This window comes from Dermacentor silvarum, chromosome 1 (assembly GCF_013339745.2).
Source record: "Dermacentor silvarum isolate Dsil-2018 chromosome 1, BIME_Dsil_1.4, whole genome shotgun sequence".
Classification (NCBI taxonomy): Eukaryota; Metazoa; Arthropoda; class Arachnida; order Ixodida; family Ixodidae; genus Dermacentor; species Dermacentor silvarum.
The window spans coordinates 33,053,484-33,072,357 of record NC_051154.1 but is presented as its reverse complement, the minus strand read 5'-3'; the positions used below and the strand labels follow the sequence as shown (position 1 = coordinate 33,072,357).

At 43.4% G+C, this 18,874-nt stretch overlaps 1 protein-coding gene across 1 annotated transcript; it reads left to right on the top strand.

Annotated features, from left to right (window-relative positions):
- The first annotated feature begins 314 nt into the window (after positions 1-314).
- LOC119459383 (UPF0687 protein C20orf27 homolog) lies at positions 315-18,302 on the top strand. The gene is given in 7 exon segments (XM_049666249.1): positions 315-542; positions 648-681; positions 994-1,103; positions 2,295-2,424; positions 4,011-4,075; positions 4,077-4,140; positions 14,668-18,302. Coding segments are annotated over 6 exon segments (495 nt in total). The 5' UTR covers positions 315-542; positions 648-656; the 3' UTR covers positions 14,769-18,302.
- Positions 18,303-18,874: the final 572 nt, after the last annotated feature.

The following is an 18,874-nucleotide window of genomic DNA, read 5'->3' as shown; positions in this document are numbered from 1 at the left end:
TTTACAGAAACGTTTGGTGGAAGAAAGCTATGTACAGGTCTTACGAATGTAAATTGAAATATACGTTCCTAATAAACAAGTCCAAACTCAAACTGAAAATAAGAAGAAAACGGTCTGCAGCACTAGCAGCAGGCGCGCGCGGTTATCTGGCACGGGGCTAGACGGGGTCTCTTACGTTTGCCACAGTAACGGCTGTGGTATAATGTGTAAGGCCCTAGTTAAAGATGACTAGTAGACAAATATCCACCGCCAGCTGTTTATTGCTGTGAGCAGCTGCCCAACCAAGTGAGTACAGCAGTGTTTGGGCAATACGCCTCTACGCACGTAGCCCAAGCTTCAGCTGTAAACACCGTTAACATTTCACATTTAACGCAGCTGTCTTCTACATAGATATTGTAGCCTTCTTTATGTTTTGTTTTCTGATAGCCGTTACAAATGAACGGTGCTTGAAGCAGCAAATCTGCGTGTAATTAGGCTCGTGTACAAACAGGAAAAAAAAAAGCGCTGTTTAGGCGGCGCAGCTGGAGCAATCTCGCAATAACGTAATTACACTTCGCTGCCTCCGCGTCCAGCACTCGCAGATAACTCGCGCCGTCGTAATAACTCCCTACCTTGATCACCTTATGCTGTATTTCTCCTCGTTTCAGGAAACCGCGATGGAAATCGATGGCACCACTACAGGTAAGACAATTCAGTCTGCTAAAGATTACGCCTCTCAACCACTGTTGTTCAGAATTTAGGATACTCGCTTGGTAAAATTTGCACTTCTCAATTTAGATCGCCAATGAGACTCGTGAGCTGACAAACGTAACTGGTCGTAGGCACGCTTTTGCAAGCAACTGTTTAACTCGTAAGAAGCCACACTGCATGCGTGCACGCACCCAGAGACGTTGATGCCGTATTCCGGAGGCGCGCTTTTGCAACTGTTTAACTCTTAGAAGCCGCACTACGTGTGTGCATGCAAGCTCCCAGAAATGTTGATGCATGTTCCAGTTCACAAGGTGCACTTTCCGGAGTCCTTGGATGCGTTCGGGCACGACTCCAGCATACTGGTACAGCCACTTAACGATGTTCACATCAACGTTCACCTCGGCTTTATTCAAGTAAGAGCAGCTGTTGCGATTCATCGAAGTTGTGTGTGAATTTGTTGAACTTTGCTGGAAGGGTGTTCGCGATTTTAATGTAGCTGTGATGTGGATCAGCTTTTGCTTTTTAGTGTAGAAGCTGACGAACTTATGACTGTGAATATAATCATGGTGACAAATCATAAGCAAGTATGAATGATATATCTTTAGAATAGTTTTGGAATACTAACCAAGCTTTTCTGAACTTGTGATGAATCTTGATGGCTGGCCTTATGTTTTGTTGAGAAGAGTGTAGTTGAAATAAACATGTGCTAGGAGGTTTATTAGCAACGGATGCAGGCGAACGGGTAGTAGTCACAAGCAGTTCGGCCTGCAACTTGATTAGTTGCAATGTAGCTGCAAAATTAAGGTACTTATTTTCTACAGGTGCTAGCTTTTAACATCTTTTGTTTACCGCTGTTTGCTTTGACAATTTGCCTTTTTTGTTCTTGGCTTTACAATGCTTTACAGTGCAATTTCCTAATTCATATTTTTCTCTGGTGAGCAATTGAGAATAGCAAAAGGCATACTCAGCTTCAGCTGCTCATATGTAACGTTCATCTCAGAGGAATCATCAAAAATGATTGTTCTTGTGTATGTCTGCGTATTTTAATGGGGGTGAAATGTGAAAACACCCGTGTACTTAAGAAGGTGCACGTTAAAGAACCCCAGGTGGTCCACATTATTCCGGAGTCCCCCACTAAGGCGTGTCTCATAATCAGATTGTGGTTTTGGCACCTAAAACCCCATAATTTAAGTATGTGACTTAAAAACTTGGCCAACTGGGCAAGTGTTTCTTCCACCCTTTTGCGATTCAGTGCACCTCTGCGTCAGATTTGCTTTTCAGTAGTATGTGCATTAGTGTGAACCATGTGACACTATAGGACAAAAATATTTGCAATTGTGAATATCTATTATTCAAGGACTGAAACAAATAGCAGGATATTAGATTCATTATTCCAATGTTTCAAATAGTTGCACCACCAAACTTCTTTGTGGTCCTTTATTTTCAGTGTGGAAGTTTTATTGTTAATGTTGCATTCACATTTTGCTGTGTTAAGTGCTGCATTCACAGACCATGCCTGTTTGTTGCAAGGTGATAGTTTTCTGTGGTTTGGTTAGTTTGGCACCTCGAAGGACCAGCCACAGTGGTATGCTTAAATTTTTCAGGTGAACCATAGGTATGAAGTGCGCTTCCAGTTTGACAGCCCCCCACATCTAGGTAGTCTTTCAGTAAGGACACAGGACCCCCCGAACCTCAACCTTAGGGTGCTGGAACTGAAGCCAGTGATCTCTTCAGGTGAGCTTGCTTTCATTCATGTCTTTTTACACATGTCTGTGGACTGCCTCTGATTTTTGTGCATTTGCTTAGATCGTTATTAAAATGCTTACCGAGATTGTGGAGCAGTTTCTACAAACCGTAGCACAATTGCCGGTATGCCTTCTCTGAACACGCATGTTGCAATCTTTCAACACATTTGATGCTTCTGTTAGTCACTATAGCCTGCTAAGAGATTGCAAGATTCACTTGATTTTTGTACTCTGGTATAAACCATCTCCTATGATGAATTATTTAAAGCAAAGCTTTCTGTGGCTACTGGGTGCTGCTGCTGTTTTGCCGAATAGCTCACGCTTAAAAAGAAATTGAATTACATTCTTTACATTCTCTATGGTGGGATTGAGCCTTGGTCCTCCAGCACAGCAGCTTGATGCTCTAACCATTAGGCCACAATAGCACGTATACTTCTGTTGTGCTAATGCCAACTAGCTCTTTGAGATAATTGCTATTTGTGTCACATTGTGTGGCACAGGTGCACGAGAGCACATGCGTACGCACCAGTTTCTTTTACACCAAGGATGCAGGAATGCAATGGGCAAATTTATAGCGCTTGACTCCTTCACGAAAGCTTCACTTCACGTAGATTCCTAGATGTGCATTGAATTTGCGTGTCTTTTAAAATTCAAGCAGCAATTGATCAAAATGTTTTGAAATATTTAAAAACATTTATGGGAGCATGGAAGGTAAACAGAACCTTTCTGCTTGCCCAGACAAATCACTATTAAAATCACACAACTTTGTGGCACCTGAAAGGCAGCTGAATAAAAGTAATTCATTGTTGCCTTGTTGACAAAATATAGCCCATACAGGAAAGCTTGTGTATAACACATCATGCACCAATAAAGCTCTCATTTGTATTGTAGGGTCAAGGTCTTTCAGGGTTCTGTAGTCTCTCTTGTGCAGTACAATCTTGCTATTTTGCCAGTCATTCACCATTTATAAGGTGATAATGCAAAGAAAAGCAAAGTGAAGCAAATTCTGCACCACTGGTGCAGTAATTGCAGAAAGTGTTTGGATGAGCTGCTGTTGTGTGTGCAGAATGTGCTACATCTGTAGCAGGTTATTGAAGCACAGGAACTGTGAACAAAAATGAAAATCCTTGCAGCAAGTGTGTTTGCCTTAGAACTGATCAGAAGTGCTCTCTGTACTACTTTGTGGGACCAGCAGTTTACAATTCCTAGCTCTGTGGAATTGAAATGGAAAGTTGAATTAATTTCACTATTTATTGGCTGCATGGCCCTGAAAACTTTGTGTTCATGTGTACTTGACGTTCATATGTTAAAAGTGATATCGTAAATATACAGGAGGCTTGTGAGGAAAACAAAAACTGTAGCATGGGAGGGTCTTGATTACAATTAAAATAGCTTCAGTCATCTTTATGTTACATTATATTTTACAGGCGCATTGCCCTAGATTAATTTTTACACCTGTAGAGCTTCAGGATTGACTATAGTATGAAACCCAGTTTTTTTTTAATGCATTATGCGTTAGCCTACTGGGGCACCAGTGCTGCAGCGTTCTTTCTCTGTGCCACACTTTCTATGCAGGGCCCAGGTATGAAGTCGTTCTGGAATTGCTTGCCTATAAAGAGAAACTACTTCGAGAACAGCTTCATGCTACAGTCCTGCAACAACCCACTGCTCACACTGACACTCATGCTCAATGCCAGGGTCCTTGGTAAGTAGTCTTGCCCATGGAACCACCGAATCAAATTAGAGACAAATTGTACACAGTGGCTGATAGTGTGAGAGCTGACAGAGAATTGATCAGAAACAGGCCACACCACACTTGGAAACTACAAGACCAATGTTTCGAGACATGCAAAAGAAACACTTCAATACTATTCCAAGAACTAAGGAAAATTTAAGGATAAAAGGACACTAAAATCAAAGAAAATTGGTGGCGAGCTTCATTCTGTGCCCGAGTATTTGTTCTGTCCAAGATTGCTAGAACCACCTGTTTCATGTATCAGAATACCTGACTCGAATAGTAGGTTATGAGAATTAGTGGCAGTGTAGTTGTCTTGCTTCACATCTGGCGAGTCATCTGCCACAATGTGAGGGTAGCAAGGAGTGGGGTCTGCACAGACACGCTTTTCCCACGAGGCCACTGTCATCTGCAGTCGAATAGTAAAACTTTAATTACTGAAACAATACTTCCTTTGACTGTTAGTGAGCTCTGAAACATGAATGTATTTAATGCAGAGTGAACACTGATGGGCAACCTGAGCGTGGCATTCATTTGTGTCTCTTGGGCGGCACATGCTGTGTTTCTCATCCTGAGAAATGTGCAAATTAAAAGTTCAAATGACTATGGTTAGTCACAGCTATTGTTCCTAAATGAAAAGAACGTTCAGCACTTTTGTGTCCTATATAATATTAGGAAAGCCCAATCTATGCTACTTTGGATCCACTTCTCATATTTAAGTAGCTTTCATAGAAAAAAACATACATTGGCACCACTACAATTACACTTCCACCTTGCATTTAAAATTTTAATTTTTTCATTCACCCTTTGCGGTCCGTTGTCGGGCCCTGCCCGACAACGCAACACGGCCGTAGCGGTCCGCTGTCGGGCACCGCTCGACAAGGGTGTTCGGGGTTAAATTTCGCAGTTTTTTTCACTGCGATTCGTGCGCATTCTTTGTATACATGATGCGCCATCTCTTGAGGGATAAATAAACTTTGTTTGTTGAAGTTTACTTCTTTTCGCACTAGAGTGCAGCACAAGTTCAGCACGGCTTCTGGATACCACAGCATTCTCACATGCGCGCGGAACCACGAACCACTTGCGTTCTCATGACGCTAGAGCCAAAACGCGGGGCCCGTCTGCGCAGAAGGAGTGCGAGGAAAGGCTAGATGGGAAGAGCCATTTCATCTACAAGCTCCCAGGTCGAAGCAGCAAGGACTGTGCTGTTTGTAGCGATCGAAAAACAAACGGAGGCAGGAGGGAAACTGTGTTTTTCTGCAAAACCTGCAGTAACAACCCTGGCCTGCACCCAGGAGAATGCTTCGAGCGGTATCACACGCTGCTCAAATATCGGTAGAGGAGTTGCCTGCAGAATGTAAGAGAAAAAATAAATGTCCTGCGAGTTTTTCTTCCAGAGTTTGTGGTTTTCTTCGCGGCCCCACGAACTGGCAAAATAGTTTCGGACCAGGACAGTTGGAAAGTGGGCAAAAGTTTTGCACCGCAAAGGGTTATGAAGGATGGCAGATCTTATGATCTGAGCCTACAGTAGCATTCTGCAACAAATTTATCTTGGAAAAACTGTCTAAAACAAAGTCTGTAATGTAGAATGTTTAGGGGCTACTTCAAATGTTGCCCCTAAATGGTACAAATGTGGGGCCTTCTTGTGTTGTGCCACCTTGTGAGAATGGTTTCGATCTTCTTCACTTTGGCCACATTTACACACACTACTGCATTCACTGCCGCCCTGGATGCACATTCTCTTTCAAATGGTACGCCGTTTGTGTGCTACAAACGGTGCTCAATTTCTCAAGCATTCTGTGAATACCTTTTGTCCAGCATTTAATATTATGACTGCCAGGGCTGTGGTCACGTGAAACACCAGAGCTTGCCGAACAGATGCACAGATGCGTTCAGCGTCGGGGGGAAGCAAACTGCGTTGATCTCTTGTGGTAATGTGGAAAGCCCAAAGCCACTTTTGCACGTGGTCGCTCATTCACTGCAGGCTGTACCACTTGGCTTTGTGAAACAATGTCGTTTTCCAAAGCTGTGGCATGTGCCATTTTACAAATGCAAGTGTGCACACTAGAAATGGCAAAAGAATCGTAGAGCACAAGATGCACCAAACAGCTGTGATGGAAAAATGTTTCGAATTCATGAAGCTGCATGTTCCAGGAAATTGGGGTGACTGCACAAAGCCTCATGTGGCAGTAAATTGCAGTCCAAGTGACACCGTCTGTGCCAGTAATGCCATGTGTTTTGCTTCCTTTGCAGTTAATTTTGCTGCCCAAAATTTGTTGCTTTTTAACTTCATACATCAGCCTTTGTACACATGCGATCACACCCTTGATGCCAATGTTTGACTTTAACAGTGATACTAGCTATTTCATGCTAAGCCTTTGCCTCGTTACATGAGAGCACTTCCAAAACAGTGGTCAAGGGCCCTTTATCTGAGGTGCCACCAGTTGAGGAGCCCGAAGCTCTAAATGCATTTTTTAATGCGTAAGCATTCTTAGGTGACTCACCCAGGAAATCTGTCCATTTGTTACGCGTAACACAATGTGCTCCATAAAGAAAAAAAAGAATAAATTCGAAAGGAAAAAGGTCGGTGGTGGTGAGTATTAAACCTACGACCCCACTCTCAGAAGCCAAGTCTTACCCAGTGGGCTAAATACCCACGCTTGTAGAAGGTGAATATATCTGAACCATGTGAATGTGTTGTACTGGCAGTACAAAATAAATGTCAAAGGTGAACAGTTTCTGTGAAGGCTTTGTTGAAAGATTTGGTGATGAAGGAATGGAATAAAAGCCATCTCTAGGACCATATGTGGAGCCTACTTAGAGCCTTGTAGACATAGGAAAAATTCCGGTTTTGCCAAAATTTAATTCCAAACATGCCACATCCCCAATGCATTTCGGTGGTCGTGGGATCCACCTTCTGTTGGGGCGTTCCTTCGCCGATCGAAATGCCACCGATCTTTGAGGGACTATGCACTTCACGTTGTGTAACACAGACAGATAAGCAATAATGAGTTGATAAGGAGTGATGAGGGCTTATGTGGGTCTCATCACGGTTGATAATGGTTCGACGCGGATGGATAAGGTGCTAAAGAGCAAAAAGGGCATATAATGGTCGGAGCAATTCTAATAAAATTGATGAGGACAGATAAGGGTTCATAAGGATTGGATCAATTTCAACAAGGTTGATAACAACCAGTAAGAGTTTATACTGGCCGGATCAAGTTTGATCAGATTGATAATGACGCTGGGCTACTGTGGAGATGAGCAAGTGGCACAATACCTCTGTATACTTAGACTAGACAACTCCAGTGGAGTTCCTGCATAATTTTTTGGTAGAAAAGTACGATTTTTTACACCGTGTCCCTCTTTCACAAAGCCAAAATATCCTTTAAATCAAAGTACGATTTTTTGCACCGTGTCCCCCTTTCACAGAGCCAAAATATCCTCTAAATCAATATAACAAACCATTTTTAGTTCATAATGAAGATAATGGTCATATTGTGTTGATTATACCAAAATCTGTAGGCATGTGACATTGCTAGCAACTTGCCTGATGTGGCAGTTCAAAACTCCCACAAGCTGGCAGCAACTCTACTCGCATGCAAGAAGCTGCACCTTTATTGAGACATTGAGTGTCCTGTACTGTCATGCCAAATTTTGGAATTAAATGGCAGCACTTCAGTGCGTGGCTTGTAGTCTAAATCCTAGCCACTGCTATCATAAAGTGCTGCACATGTGCATTTAAGGGGTTTGCAAATTCGTGTCCAGCTTAACAGCATTTTGCGATTGTGATACGGAGCGGGGCAAGCCTATGATATCGTGCAACACTCATTGTTGCTCACAAGTGTAAACACATAGTATTTTTGTTCAGAAGCATCTGCTTATAAATGTACTTGAGGTGTCAAAACAGGAGATACAGTGGAACCTCGTTGATACGATTCTGCATAATACGTTTTTCGGGATAATACGTTTCTTTTTTTTCCCCTGATGATGCGATTTGGTTTTATAATACAGTTAAACCTGGATATAACGAAATTGACAAATTCCCGAAAAACTTCGTTATAAAGAGGATTTCGTTATATGCAGGTTCGGCACGAAAATTCGAAAAAGAAACGCTTACCGTATGTACTATCGCTCAAGATTTATTCCCAATACACTAAAGTTGCGATGAACCAACAAAGTCCCAGTTTCGCCCGAAAGGCGAAGCATCGATTGCGACAGCAAATTAGCAGATGGCTATACGAAGTAAGGATAGTACAGTCAAATCTCGTTAATACGTGCCCGCTTAATGCGTAATTGCGGTTTGATTCCCCCACCCAGCCCCATATTGCACCCCATTATTGGCTGACCGCTTCAGCCGTAGTCGCTCATCGCCCACCAAACTGTTAGTGTGAAACTATTTTTTTCTTCTTCTACATGCACAGGCACAAAATCGGCAAAATATTATGTGCGCAGACGTTCGATGCTCGAGTTGCTACGTCTGATAGTAAACTTATAACATGGCCACTATGACGTACTTCCTGCTCGTACAGCTGTTGCCGATTGCCGCGCACAAAAGCATGGCCTTCGAAATAAGTTCCCAGTAACGCGGAGAAGCTGCCGGTAGGGGGTGTGAATTCGCTGTCACCGTCGGAGTAGTAACCGCGCAGAAGCACATTTTATTGCGAAGCGCATTTGTGCCGTCTCAATCTCGCGCACGCGAGGGAGAAGGGGGAGGGGGGGGGGATCGTGCTTCTGCGCTTGGTACGGCGGGGGAGGCGAGAAAAGGAGGCATTTACTTCTACGGCCGCCGTATCTTGAAAGCGATCTGAGATCTGGAAAAAGTGTGCGCCTGCGGGGGCTTATCTTCAAAGCGAACTGCAGACAAGGTCAATATTGAAGCACTCATCCTTGGAATGTCACACCAAGTACTGGATGCATGGACGCGTGTCATTTCGCACAAGCGCGAGGCGTCGGAAACGAAGAGCGAGCGACACGATGGGTAGATGGATGGATGGATGGATGGATGGATGGATGAGGCTGAACCCTTTAAATCGGGCAGTGGCATGCGCTACCACCTAGCCATGACTATTAACATATTTTGTACTTTGTGGTGGGTGAAATTTCACCCCTGCGTTGATTTTAGCCACCAATCAGATAACCTCCGTTTGGTTATTTCTACCCGCTTAAAGTCTATTTTGCCTTCACTGTCTCTAAACCCCAATGCTTTGAAAAAATCAGCCCCGTTGCTTTGCACTGTAGGGTTAAGCCCTACAGAAAAGTATGAGGTGTTCAGCCGTTTCCTCTTCTCCACACGCACCGCACAACGTGTCTATACCTTGGTACTTGACTCAGTACATGAAGGAATGGAATACTCCTGTCCTGCAATACTCCCGTCCCGCAATACTCCCGTCCTGGCTTCAAACAATAAAGAGCTTCCCCTAGAATTATCATAGATATTTTCTTTGGCAATTTCTTGCTTGAAAGTTCTGTATGTTCCCAGTGCCGATTTCGTCTGCATCCCTGTTTTCCACCGACCCCTCTCTGTTTCTTTAACCTTTTTCTTAACCGCTGTTTCCTGGCTTGCACCCCTCCTGCAGTCCAAATATTTCATTGACAATTTTCTGGTCAGCTTCCTCCATTTTGTGTCAACATTCCTCATATACAAATAACTGAAAACTCTCCTTGCCCACCGCTTTTCTGCCATTTCTCTCAATCGCTCCTCAATTTCTATCTTGCTGCTGGCTTCCCTGCCCTCAAATGACGTCCATCCTATGTCACCCTGTACCCCCTGATTTGGTATATTTCCGTGTGCTCCTAGAGCAAGTCTACCTACCCCTTGCTGCTTAACTTCAAACCTTGCTCGAACCTCTGATCTCATGCACAGGACCGCATTGCCGAAAGTCAAACTAGGGACCATCACCCCTTTCCAAATCCCTCTCCCAACTTCGTACCTATTGTAATTCCACAGTGCCCTATTTTTCATCACAGCTGCATTTCTGCTACCTTTAGCCGTTACATATTTTTCATGTTCCGTTAGGTACTCAGCCCCATTGTTTATCCACACTCCAAGATATTTGTACTTATCCACCACCTCCAGCGTAATCTCCTGCGTCTTATGCTCGCTGCCCTGATTATCATTAAAAATCATGACTGCCGATTTTTCTTTACTAAACTTCAAACCTAAGCTATCTCCCTCTTTACCACAGATGTCCATTAATCTCTGCAAGTCTTCCTTGCTGTCAGCCATAAGTACAATGTCATCCGCATACATCAGTCCTGGTAAATACTGTTTAATCCATTCTCCTTGCTTGAAATAGGAAAGGTTGAAGCCAAGTCCGCTCCTCTCAAATTTTTTCTCTAATCCTTGTAAATACAGCATGAACAACAGAGGTGACAGAGGGCACCCCTGCCTAAGCCCCTACTGTATCTCTATAGGCCCAGATACCTTGTTTTCCCATTTTATAAGCACCTTGTTACTGTTATAGATATTTTTTAAAAGATTACTTACTCCATCTTCCACATCTAGAGTGCCCAGTATGTCCCACAAATCCTTTTGGGTTACACTGACATAGGCTCCCTTGATATCCAGAAATGCGAGCCATAGGGGCCTGTGTTCCTTTTCTGCTATTTCAATACACTGCGTCAATGAGAACAGATTATCTTCTAACCTTCTTTGTTTCCGGAACCCATTTTGTAGTTCCCCCAGCACCTCCTCGCTCTCCGCCCATGCCTGCAGTCTGTCCTTTATAATCTGCATCACCACCCTGTAAACCACTGACGTCACTGTTATGGGACGGTAGTTGTTTATGTCGGCTTTGTCCCCCTTTCCCTTATATATCATGCTCATCCTGCTCAGTCTCCACTCGTCGGGGGCGTTACCGTCCATTATCATTTTGCTCACTGCCTCTCTTAATGCTTTCTTAGATTTTGGGCCCAATGTCTTTATTAACATAATTGGGATGCCATCAGAACCTGTCGACGTGCTACTAGGAACCCTCTTCTCTGCCCTTTCCCACTCTCTTTGTGCAAGTGGAGCCACTGCACTAACTAGTCTATCCTCACCTGATTGAGCACATGCTACGTTTCGTTCTTTAAATTTTTCTGTCATCATTGTTCTTATATGTTCCATTGCCTCATCTCCTTCTAGCTGAACACCTTGAGCTGTAACTATAAACCTCTGCTCTAGGCTAGTCTTATTACTCAAGGAGTTGAGATGTTTCGAAAATTTCTTCGCTGCTTTTCTATCCTTTTTGTTTACTTCTGACAGCCATTGGGTCCCCTTTCTTCTAATCTTCTCATTGATAAAATGGGATGCTTCCCTTCTACAGTTTAAGAAGTTATTCCATTTTCTGTTTACATCAGCTTCTGGTTCACCCCTCCGCTTTGAATATCTGTGTTCCCTGGATGCTTCCTGACGTTTCTCTATGGCCTTCTTAACCTCCTCATCCCACCAGCTCTTGGGTTTACGTCTTCTGTTCCCTTTTGGCCTGACTCATACCTTAGCAAGCTCTAGCTCAAATAGCCCTGTTAAATTTGCATATGTCCATTCTGTTTTTGTATCCTCAGAAATTACTTCCTCAATTTGTTGGGTTGCTATTTCAAGCTGCTTTTTCGAGTAAAATATCCCACCTGGTTGTTCATCTTGCCTCCTACCTACTTTCATTTCTCTTCTAAACCTCGCCTTAATATGTTTGTGATCACTACCTAGACTTCTGGAGCCATATTCATCTATGTTTATTACCTTTAGCCTATCATGCATCCTATGTGACATTAGTGGATAATCTATCGTCGACTGCAGGCTCCCTACCTCCCATGTTCCCTTCACACTTCTCAGTGCTGTTGCATACAACTAAGTCATGCATTTGACACATATCGAGTATCATGTTGCCTGTTGAGTCTGTGTACCCGTCCATGTCTTTTATGTGTGCGTTCATGTCTCCTAGTATAATAATCTCGCACCCTCCTCCTAGCTCATTAATGTCACTTGATATGCATTCCAGCATTTTTTTGTTTTCCTCGTTGGCATTTGCTCCTGTCCACAGGTATACAAAGCCAAGGAGTGTCTGCTCTCCTGCCACTTTCCCTTTTAGCCATAAATGCGCCTTGCATTTCTGTTTGACCCTTTGCCAATTCATACTTTTATGAATGAGTGCCCCCATTCCACCCCCTTTTCTGCTGCTCTCTGTTCTATTGCAATATTCCCATGCATAGTCAGGATTACAGGGTGGTTGCTCCATGTCCCTAACATGTCTCCACAAACCCGTATACCATCAGCTTTTCCTGCCTTAGTTGCTCGTCTATCTCCTCCCACTTCAGCATATTCCTGCCACCTTGCATGTTAATATACCCTATGTCAGAATAACCTTGCCCCTGCTGCTTACGCCTATTTCTTCTCCTACCGATTCTACGTTTCTTGAATCTTGGGGCCTCTCTGGGTCTATCTTTGTCTACACTGATGGCCTCAGGGCTCTGAGTCCCCCCAAAAAAGCCGTTGCTTGGCGGCCTATCCTACTACCTACCCTCCTGCCCGTGGCACCACTGTAGTGAATGCCATCCTGTGCAAAAGGGTGGGAGCGAGGCTCGTACACGTCCCGGTTGACCTCCATTATGCCGTACCCAACTGGTCGGCTCGGACTCCTAATGACCCGGTTAGCCTCAACCACGCTCTGTTCCATCCCGCTAGCCTGGCCCTGGCAACTGTAAGTCTGGATAGGCCAGGTGAACAACAATGATAAGTGCTTTATTGATCCATGTGGACCAAAAAATGCATTATTGTTGTGGAATTTGGGTGGAAACGAGAAAGCGCTAAGCGCAAGATCGTAAAAGCTCTATGAAAGGGAGAGCGCTCTGAACACATGTGGTTATAGAAAATGCCACGAGAACTGTTTTATGCTGACCAGACGACCTGTCCTGGTTACTTAAAAGCTATACTGAAAGATTACACGATAGGAAAAAAAGAAATAAGTGTCTTGAAAAACTGAACATGCAAAATCTCTTTACAGTGTGCACAACTATTGCAGGATGCTTTAAGTATAGTACTGTTTTTCTACAGCAATTCCACACACTGACTGTATCCTGACCGTTCGTGTAGGATAGGAAGTAACCAGTCTCTTTTCATTACATACAAGATGCACACCATTGAGCAGTCATGGTACCTGAGAGGTGACTGCCAGCACGTACTGTGCATTGCTAGTGGAATGCACAGTACAGAATGGAATTCGATGCACTTTCCACTAGCTAATATGCGATACCAACTCGCCCAATCTTCAGCTTTAGCAAGTACTGCACATACACATTTTGTAAAATTCAGTTATAGTGAAATTAATGCTGTGGCTTAGTATCTATCGGTTTCTTGTTCGACAACAGCAAATCAAGTGAGTCTCTACCCCATGCTGTCCTCTCACAGTGCAGCAGACAACACAGCTACCGTAATAATGTAAGAGTTGACTACAGCACTGCTAGTGCTTATGATCATCACTTGGGAGTTGGGGCACACTACCATGTTGAAGGTGACGGAGGTGTGAAACTGAGTTGGCTCTAACAACCTTGGTTTTGCTCGCGGAGTAATAGTTTAGGTAACAAGACTACAAACTTGCGTTCATGGTTTAGCTGGAAAGAAGAGTACCCATCCCCTGAGCTAGTTTTTTTCACTCCATGGTCATGTCTGTCTAACCTAGAAGGCAAGAAACTGGTAGCTGCAGATGAGGCATAGTTGAGACATACCATAAGCACACTCGAATCATGCTTGTTGATGTAATGCCAAGGTTTTTTAACAGAAAGAAAAAGGAGAGAGAGAAAAGGGGTTCATGGGTGTAGGCAGTTGTTGCATCTGCTCATTGCTTTAAATATAGGACAATGTCACAGATACTTTGAACTACTGTAATTGTGTAAAGAGAATTGAGGCTGCAACTTTTCATGTACTAAAAGTGCACAGAATAACTACTACAGGTTTTTGAATACTTTTAAATAGATTATGCACTGTTCTCTAAAACTGTCATGGATGTGCACCTCATTTTTCCGTCATGCACTTTCATGCTCTACGGAGCACATGACAGCCTTCTAGATTACGCTTTTTATAAGTACTAGGAGCATTTCATATGCTATTTGAAACTTTGTAAAAATGATAGTCACAAGGCACTGCTCACTCAAAAAAAATTTTTTTTAAGAAAAAGAATTGAAAGAAAAACGTATGCCTGCTGCAAAGTTCACTGGAAATGCTTTGCCTATAACAACAAAATGGCCACAAGGCCCAAAAGATAGGTCTATTTGGTGACTCGCATGCCTAACTTGTGTTGCGGTGATAGTGACGATACCTCTTAAGAGAAAGTAAATGCCTTTTGTGTTCCTAAACTGCTGTGCCATTCGTCAATCTAGTCAACTTTGCATTATGCAGCAGTAACTCAAAATCTTGCCAATATAGAACTCACGTGGCTATGTAACGATGACTGTTGCATTAACATTTTTCAGTTGTGCTGTTTAATGTGCTTCTTCCATTTTATCCTTCCTGCTGCCTAGGGAAAGGAAAAGGCACACCATTTCTCAAAACTGGAATCCACTGCATTGGCATCGAAATGGAGGAAGAGTCGGACCAGAGCGACTGGCAAGGCTTTGATTAGCCCAGTGTTGGAAGCTTTCAGTGTGCATGTCATTGCAAGACTTTCGTTTGAGCTGCAAAGTGGCTGATGTGACCCTGAGGCGTGCAAAGCCGTGTGTGATGTGTCCAGCGATGCAATCTCCACTAGCCGTCATGTGTGAGGGGATCTCATTGTCTCGCCTGAAGACAATTGTTCTGCATTTGCAGATTAGCTGACGCAGCTGTGGCAGCATATTTTGCTGGGCCAATGATTGTGCACATGAGAAAGGACTACCATTAGTGTGAAAAAAAAAAAAAATTTTCTGCGTTTGCAGACTAGCTGACTAAGCTGTGGTAACGTGTTTTGCTGGGCCAATGATTCTGCACATGAGTAATAGCTACTATTCAACACGTCTGAAAAACAAGTTTGCTGCATCTTTCAATATGAGAAAAATCAGGGGATCCAAGGGGCTCGATTTTTTGTCAGTCTCAACGATACCAAGCTGTTTTAAGCTGTTCATAGATATGCAGTTCAAAGGTTGTGTCTGATCTGACCGGAGATTAACACAGCCATCACCCCCGTTGCAAGGAGTGTGTACAGGGTTATCTGTTAACTTGTTAACTCACGCCTGAACTGTGTACTTGTCTTAGCAGTTTCTACAAGTGATGCCAAAGATGAGCCCCCGTTTCAAGGTCGTAGTTCTTCTGATTGCTGGAAATGAAACAGCCTGGGGTCGTATTCTGAAACGTTCCACTTTGGCGATAGTTCGCCTTTCCCCCTTAAGGCGCAGCGCTGATTGGCAGGTTGAGCAAAACCGGAAAATGAATCGCGCCATTTTAGTTCCAGTGCACGTCATTTTGAAGTCGCGGTGTCATTGGGTGCTCCCAACATACATTGAATAAACGAACATGCCTGTGTCGCACTGCGGCCGATACATTCGAGAACAACACACCCGAGCCGCCTGCACTCGCACGGTGCGCTCTCTCGTGTGTTCCAAAGCATTCAAGTGCGCGCGTTGGTAGTGCATGCTGATGTCACGGGTAAGCAGCTGGTTGATTTACTGAACGTGACTATGCACCTTGGTGAACTATTGCCGAAGTGGAACGTTTCAGAATACGGCCCCTGTTCAGCTGATTTCAGTGCGTGCAATTGTATTGGCTGTGAGGTCGAGCTCTATGTGGCAGCACCGTCACCTCGTTAGTGTGGATAGACTGTCTATAGCATGCATCGAAATGTACACAGCAGCGCATTGCTGTGAATAGTTTGGGCCGTTTGCCTGTTAATGAAAAGTGATGACTGTATTGAAATGATATATTGCCCTCCAGTGCAACAATTTGGCAGAAAATATGCATAGCTTTCTTATTGAATGGCAGTTTACGCTCCTTTAAATGTAATGGAAGACTAGCACCCAGCCACATAGTATGTTTTGGTATTCCCTTGGTACTTTCTGCGTGTGTTCGGCTTAAGTTCTGCCTGCAATGTTGGAATTGCTGTGGCACAACTCGACTAATGCAGCATTTTCTGCTAATCCTGCATTGGTTATAAAAGAAGTCTGTAGTTCTGTACAATGAAGTTAAAGTAGCAAATTGTGCACTATACTTCACCGCTTGTATGCATAAATATCCTTTTTTTTTTTCATTTTTAGTTTAGTGAAATGCAAATCAATTCCTAATTTCAATTAAACAAGCTGCCAGCATGCTGACACGTTAGCATGATTGCCATGTTGCTTCACATGCAGTTATTTTTACTGCAGTGATAGTAAAAGTATAGCATTTGAACACAGAGCAGTCTTTGCACGGTTACATGCAGCACAGTGATGCAAAAAAGTTCAAATTAGTTTATGGGCTCAAATTATGTGCCATAATTATGGGCTGAAATCATGGCCGCTACCTCTGTCAAGGTATCAATGCCACACTAGAGAGCAAATTATAATAACAGCTGGCAACTTGGTGTTACGTGATGCGTCTAGCAACTGCCATGTCACACACGATCTTCATGTAATACTCTATACAGTTAAACCTGCTTATAACGAACCTCCACATAACGAATTCCTGAATATAACAAAGTTTTTCTATTCCCCGCCGTTGCTCCATAGAAGCACAAGTATTTGAGACCTCTACGTAACGAAGTGGCAGCAGGGAGACCCCCTCGAAATAACGAATTTTCCTCGCCGATAACCTAGAGATTTCGCCCCAAATATTTTTCATTTTTGCGCGAGCAGCAACCGGAAGCACCTTCTCCGCCGCGACTGAATGCGAAGCGGCGGCGCGCTCGAATTCACAGCGACTGCGAGGCGAGCGCGAGCGCACATGTGCGTGCGAATGTGCACGAGGCGGGCCTGCATCCTTCGACCCGGTGATCTTGCTGCAGCTGGCCTAACCCGCCAAGCTGCACTCTCCTTTTCCAGTTGATGTTGCCGAAGGAAAAAAAAAAGTTTTTTTTTTTTTTTTTTTTTCAAAGCGCTGGCAGTGTCACTCTTTGGTTACTGCGCAAGTATCTAGACGACGCTACGACGCCATCGTGTCGCTTGCTTTTCGTTTCTGACACCTCGCGCTTGTGTGAAACGACACGCGTCCACGCATCCATTACCTGGTGTGACATTCCAAGGATGAGTGCTTCCAACGAAGAATTTTGGTGCTTTTAGGAATGAGTGCTTTAGGGATGAGTGCTTCTATGAAGAAAAGTAAAGGATTTGTTCCCCTCTCTTTCGGTCACGGAAAACAGGCGCGCGTTACAATCGAGGGCGCGTTAGAATCTAGTAAATACGGTAAGCGTTTCTTTTTCGAATTTTCGTGCCGAACCTGCATATAACGAAATCCTCTTTATAATGAAGTTTTTCGGGAATTTGTCAATTTCGTTATTTCCAGGTTTAACTGTATTTGATTTCCTTTGTAGCAGAGAAAGTACTGATGTGGCACAATCCACTTGTGATGTAAAAAGATTCCTCCTCAGTGAGATCAGAACCACATAAAAGGACACTTCAGGCACAGATAAGGCTCCTCACATAACAACTAAGTGACAGGCATGCAATTATACACCTAAGATCAAGTGTGTCCTGCAGTGTGATACGAGTCGTTAAGATTCCTTTTAAAAAGCAAATAGCTTTCGTTGGCTCTTTTGCCCAATTTAATGGTTGGCAGCTGGACTTTCTCTGCCCAATGCAAAAGGCGCGTGCTCTCGTGCAACCAAGTTTGCAGAACACGTTCATCGCCGAACGCCAACTACACTCAGTCTCACAGACTCTGCAGTGGAGTAGAAGCTACAGGGTGTGCCATGGCAGCCGGAGGTGCACAATAATATGTAGTTCCATCATTGGACAGTGCCTATGGCACATATTTGCTTTAGCATAACTAAACTGACCAGAGATGTGTGGGTGTTTTGCTAGATCCTAAAGAAGTGCTTTGAAACTTACTATATGAATGCAAATGATGGGCGAATATCAACTTTTTCAAATACGAACAGCAAATATCGTATATTGAATTGTCAAACCCAGACACACATGTTTACAGCAGTAATATTTATTTCGGTATGATCAGGTGCCACACTTGTACTTACTAGTGAGAAAAAAAAAAAAGACAGCTACCAAGGACAATTAGGATCAGTTTTAAACACAAGGCTAGTAATTGTCATTAAGCAAACTGCACAAAGTGCCTCTCAGCATCGTTAGAGCTTGGTTGCAAATAAGCTTTCCAAGAATGAGTGGCTGCTGTATGACTAGCTTTCCAAAAACTCGAAATAAAAGTTGTGAAAAAAAGAAAAGAAAAAGCTTTTGAAGGACTTGTGGGCTGCAGATACCTGAAAAAGGGCCTGTTGCGAGGAAAACAAAAACTTCATGACTTGACTGCAAGAAACACTAAATGACTGACGACAAGCAAGAAATCGCAGGTTGTCATGCAGCTAGGCTTCCATCGTGAAACCGAAAACGAAGCTTGCATTACCCAGTTTGTTTCTGTATTGTTTCAAAAACTTTTGTCATCTTACTTGTGGTAATTACGATACTTTGTTTAGCATACCAAGATCTGACTAACAGCCTTGTTGTGAACTATTTGGTTAGTTTCGATATTCGAAAATACCAAATAGTTCATATTCAACTACACATAGTTAGTGTGTAATATTCTATTCGTATTTGAAACTTCTAATATTCGCCC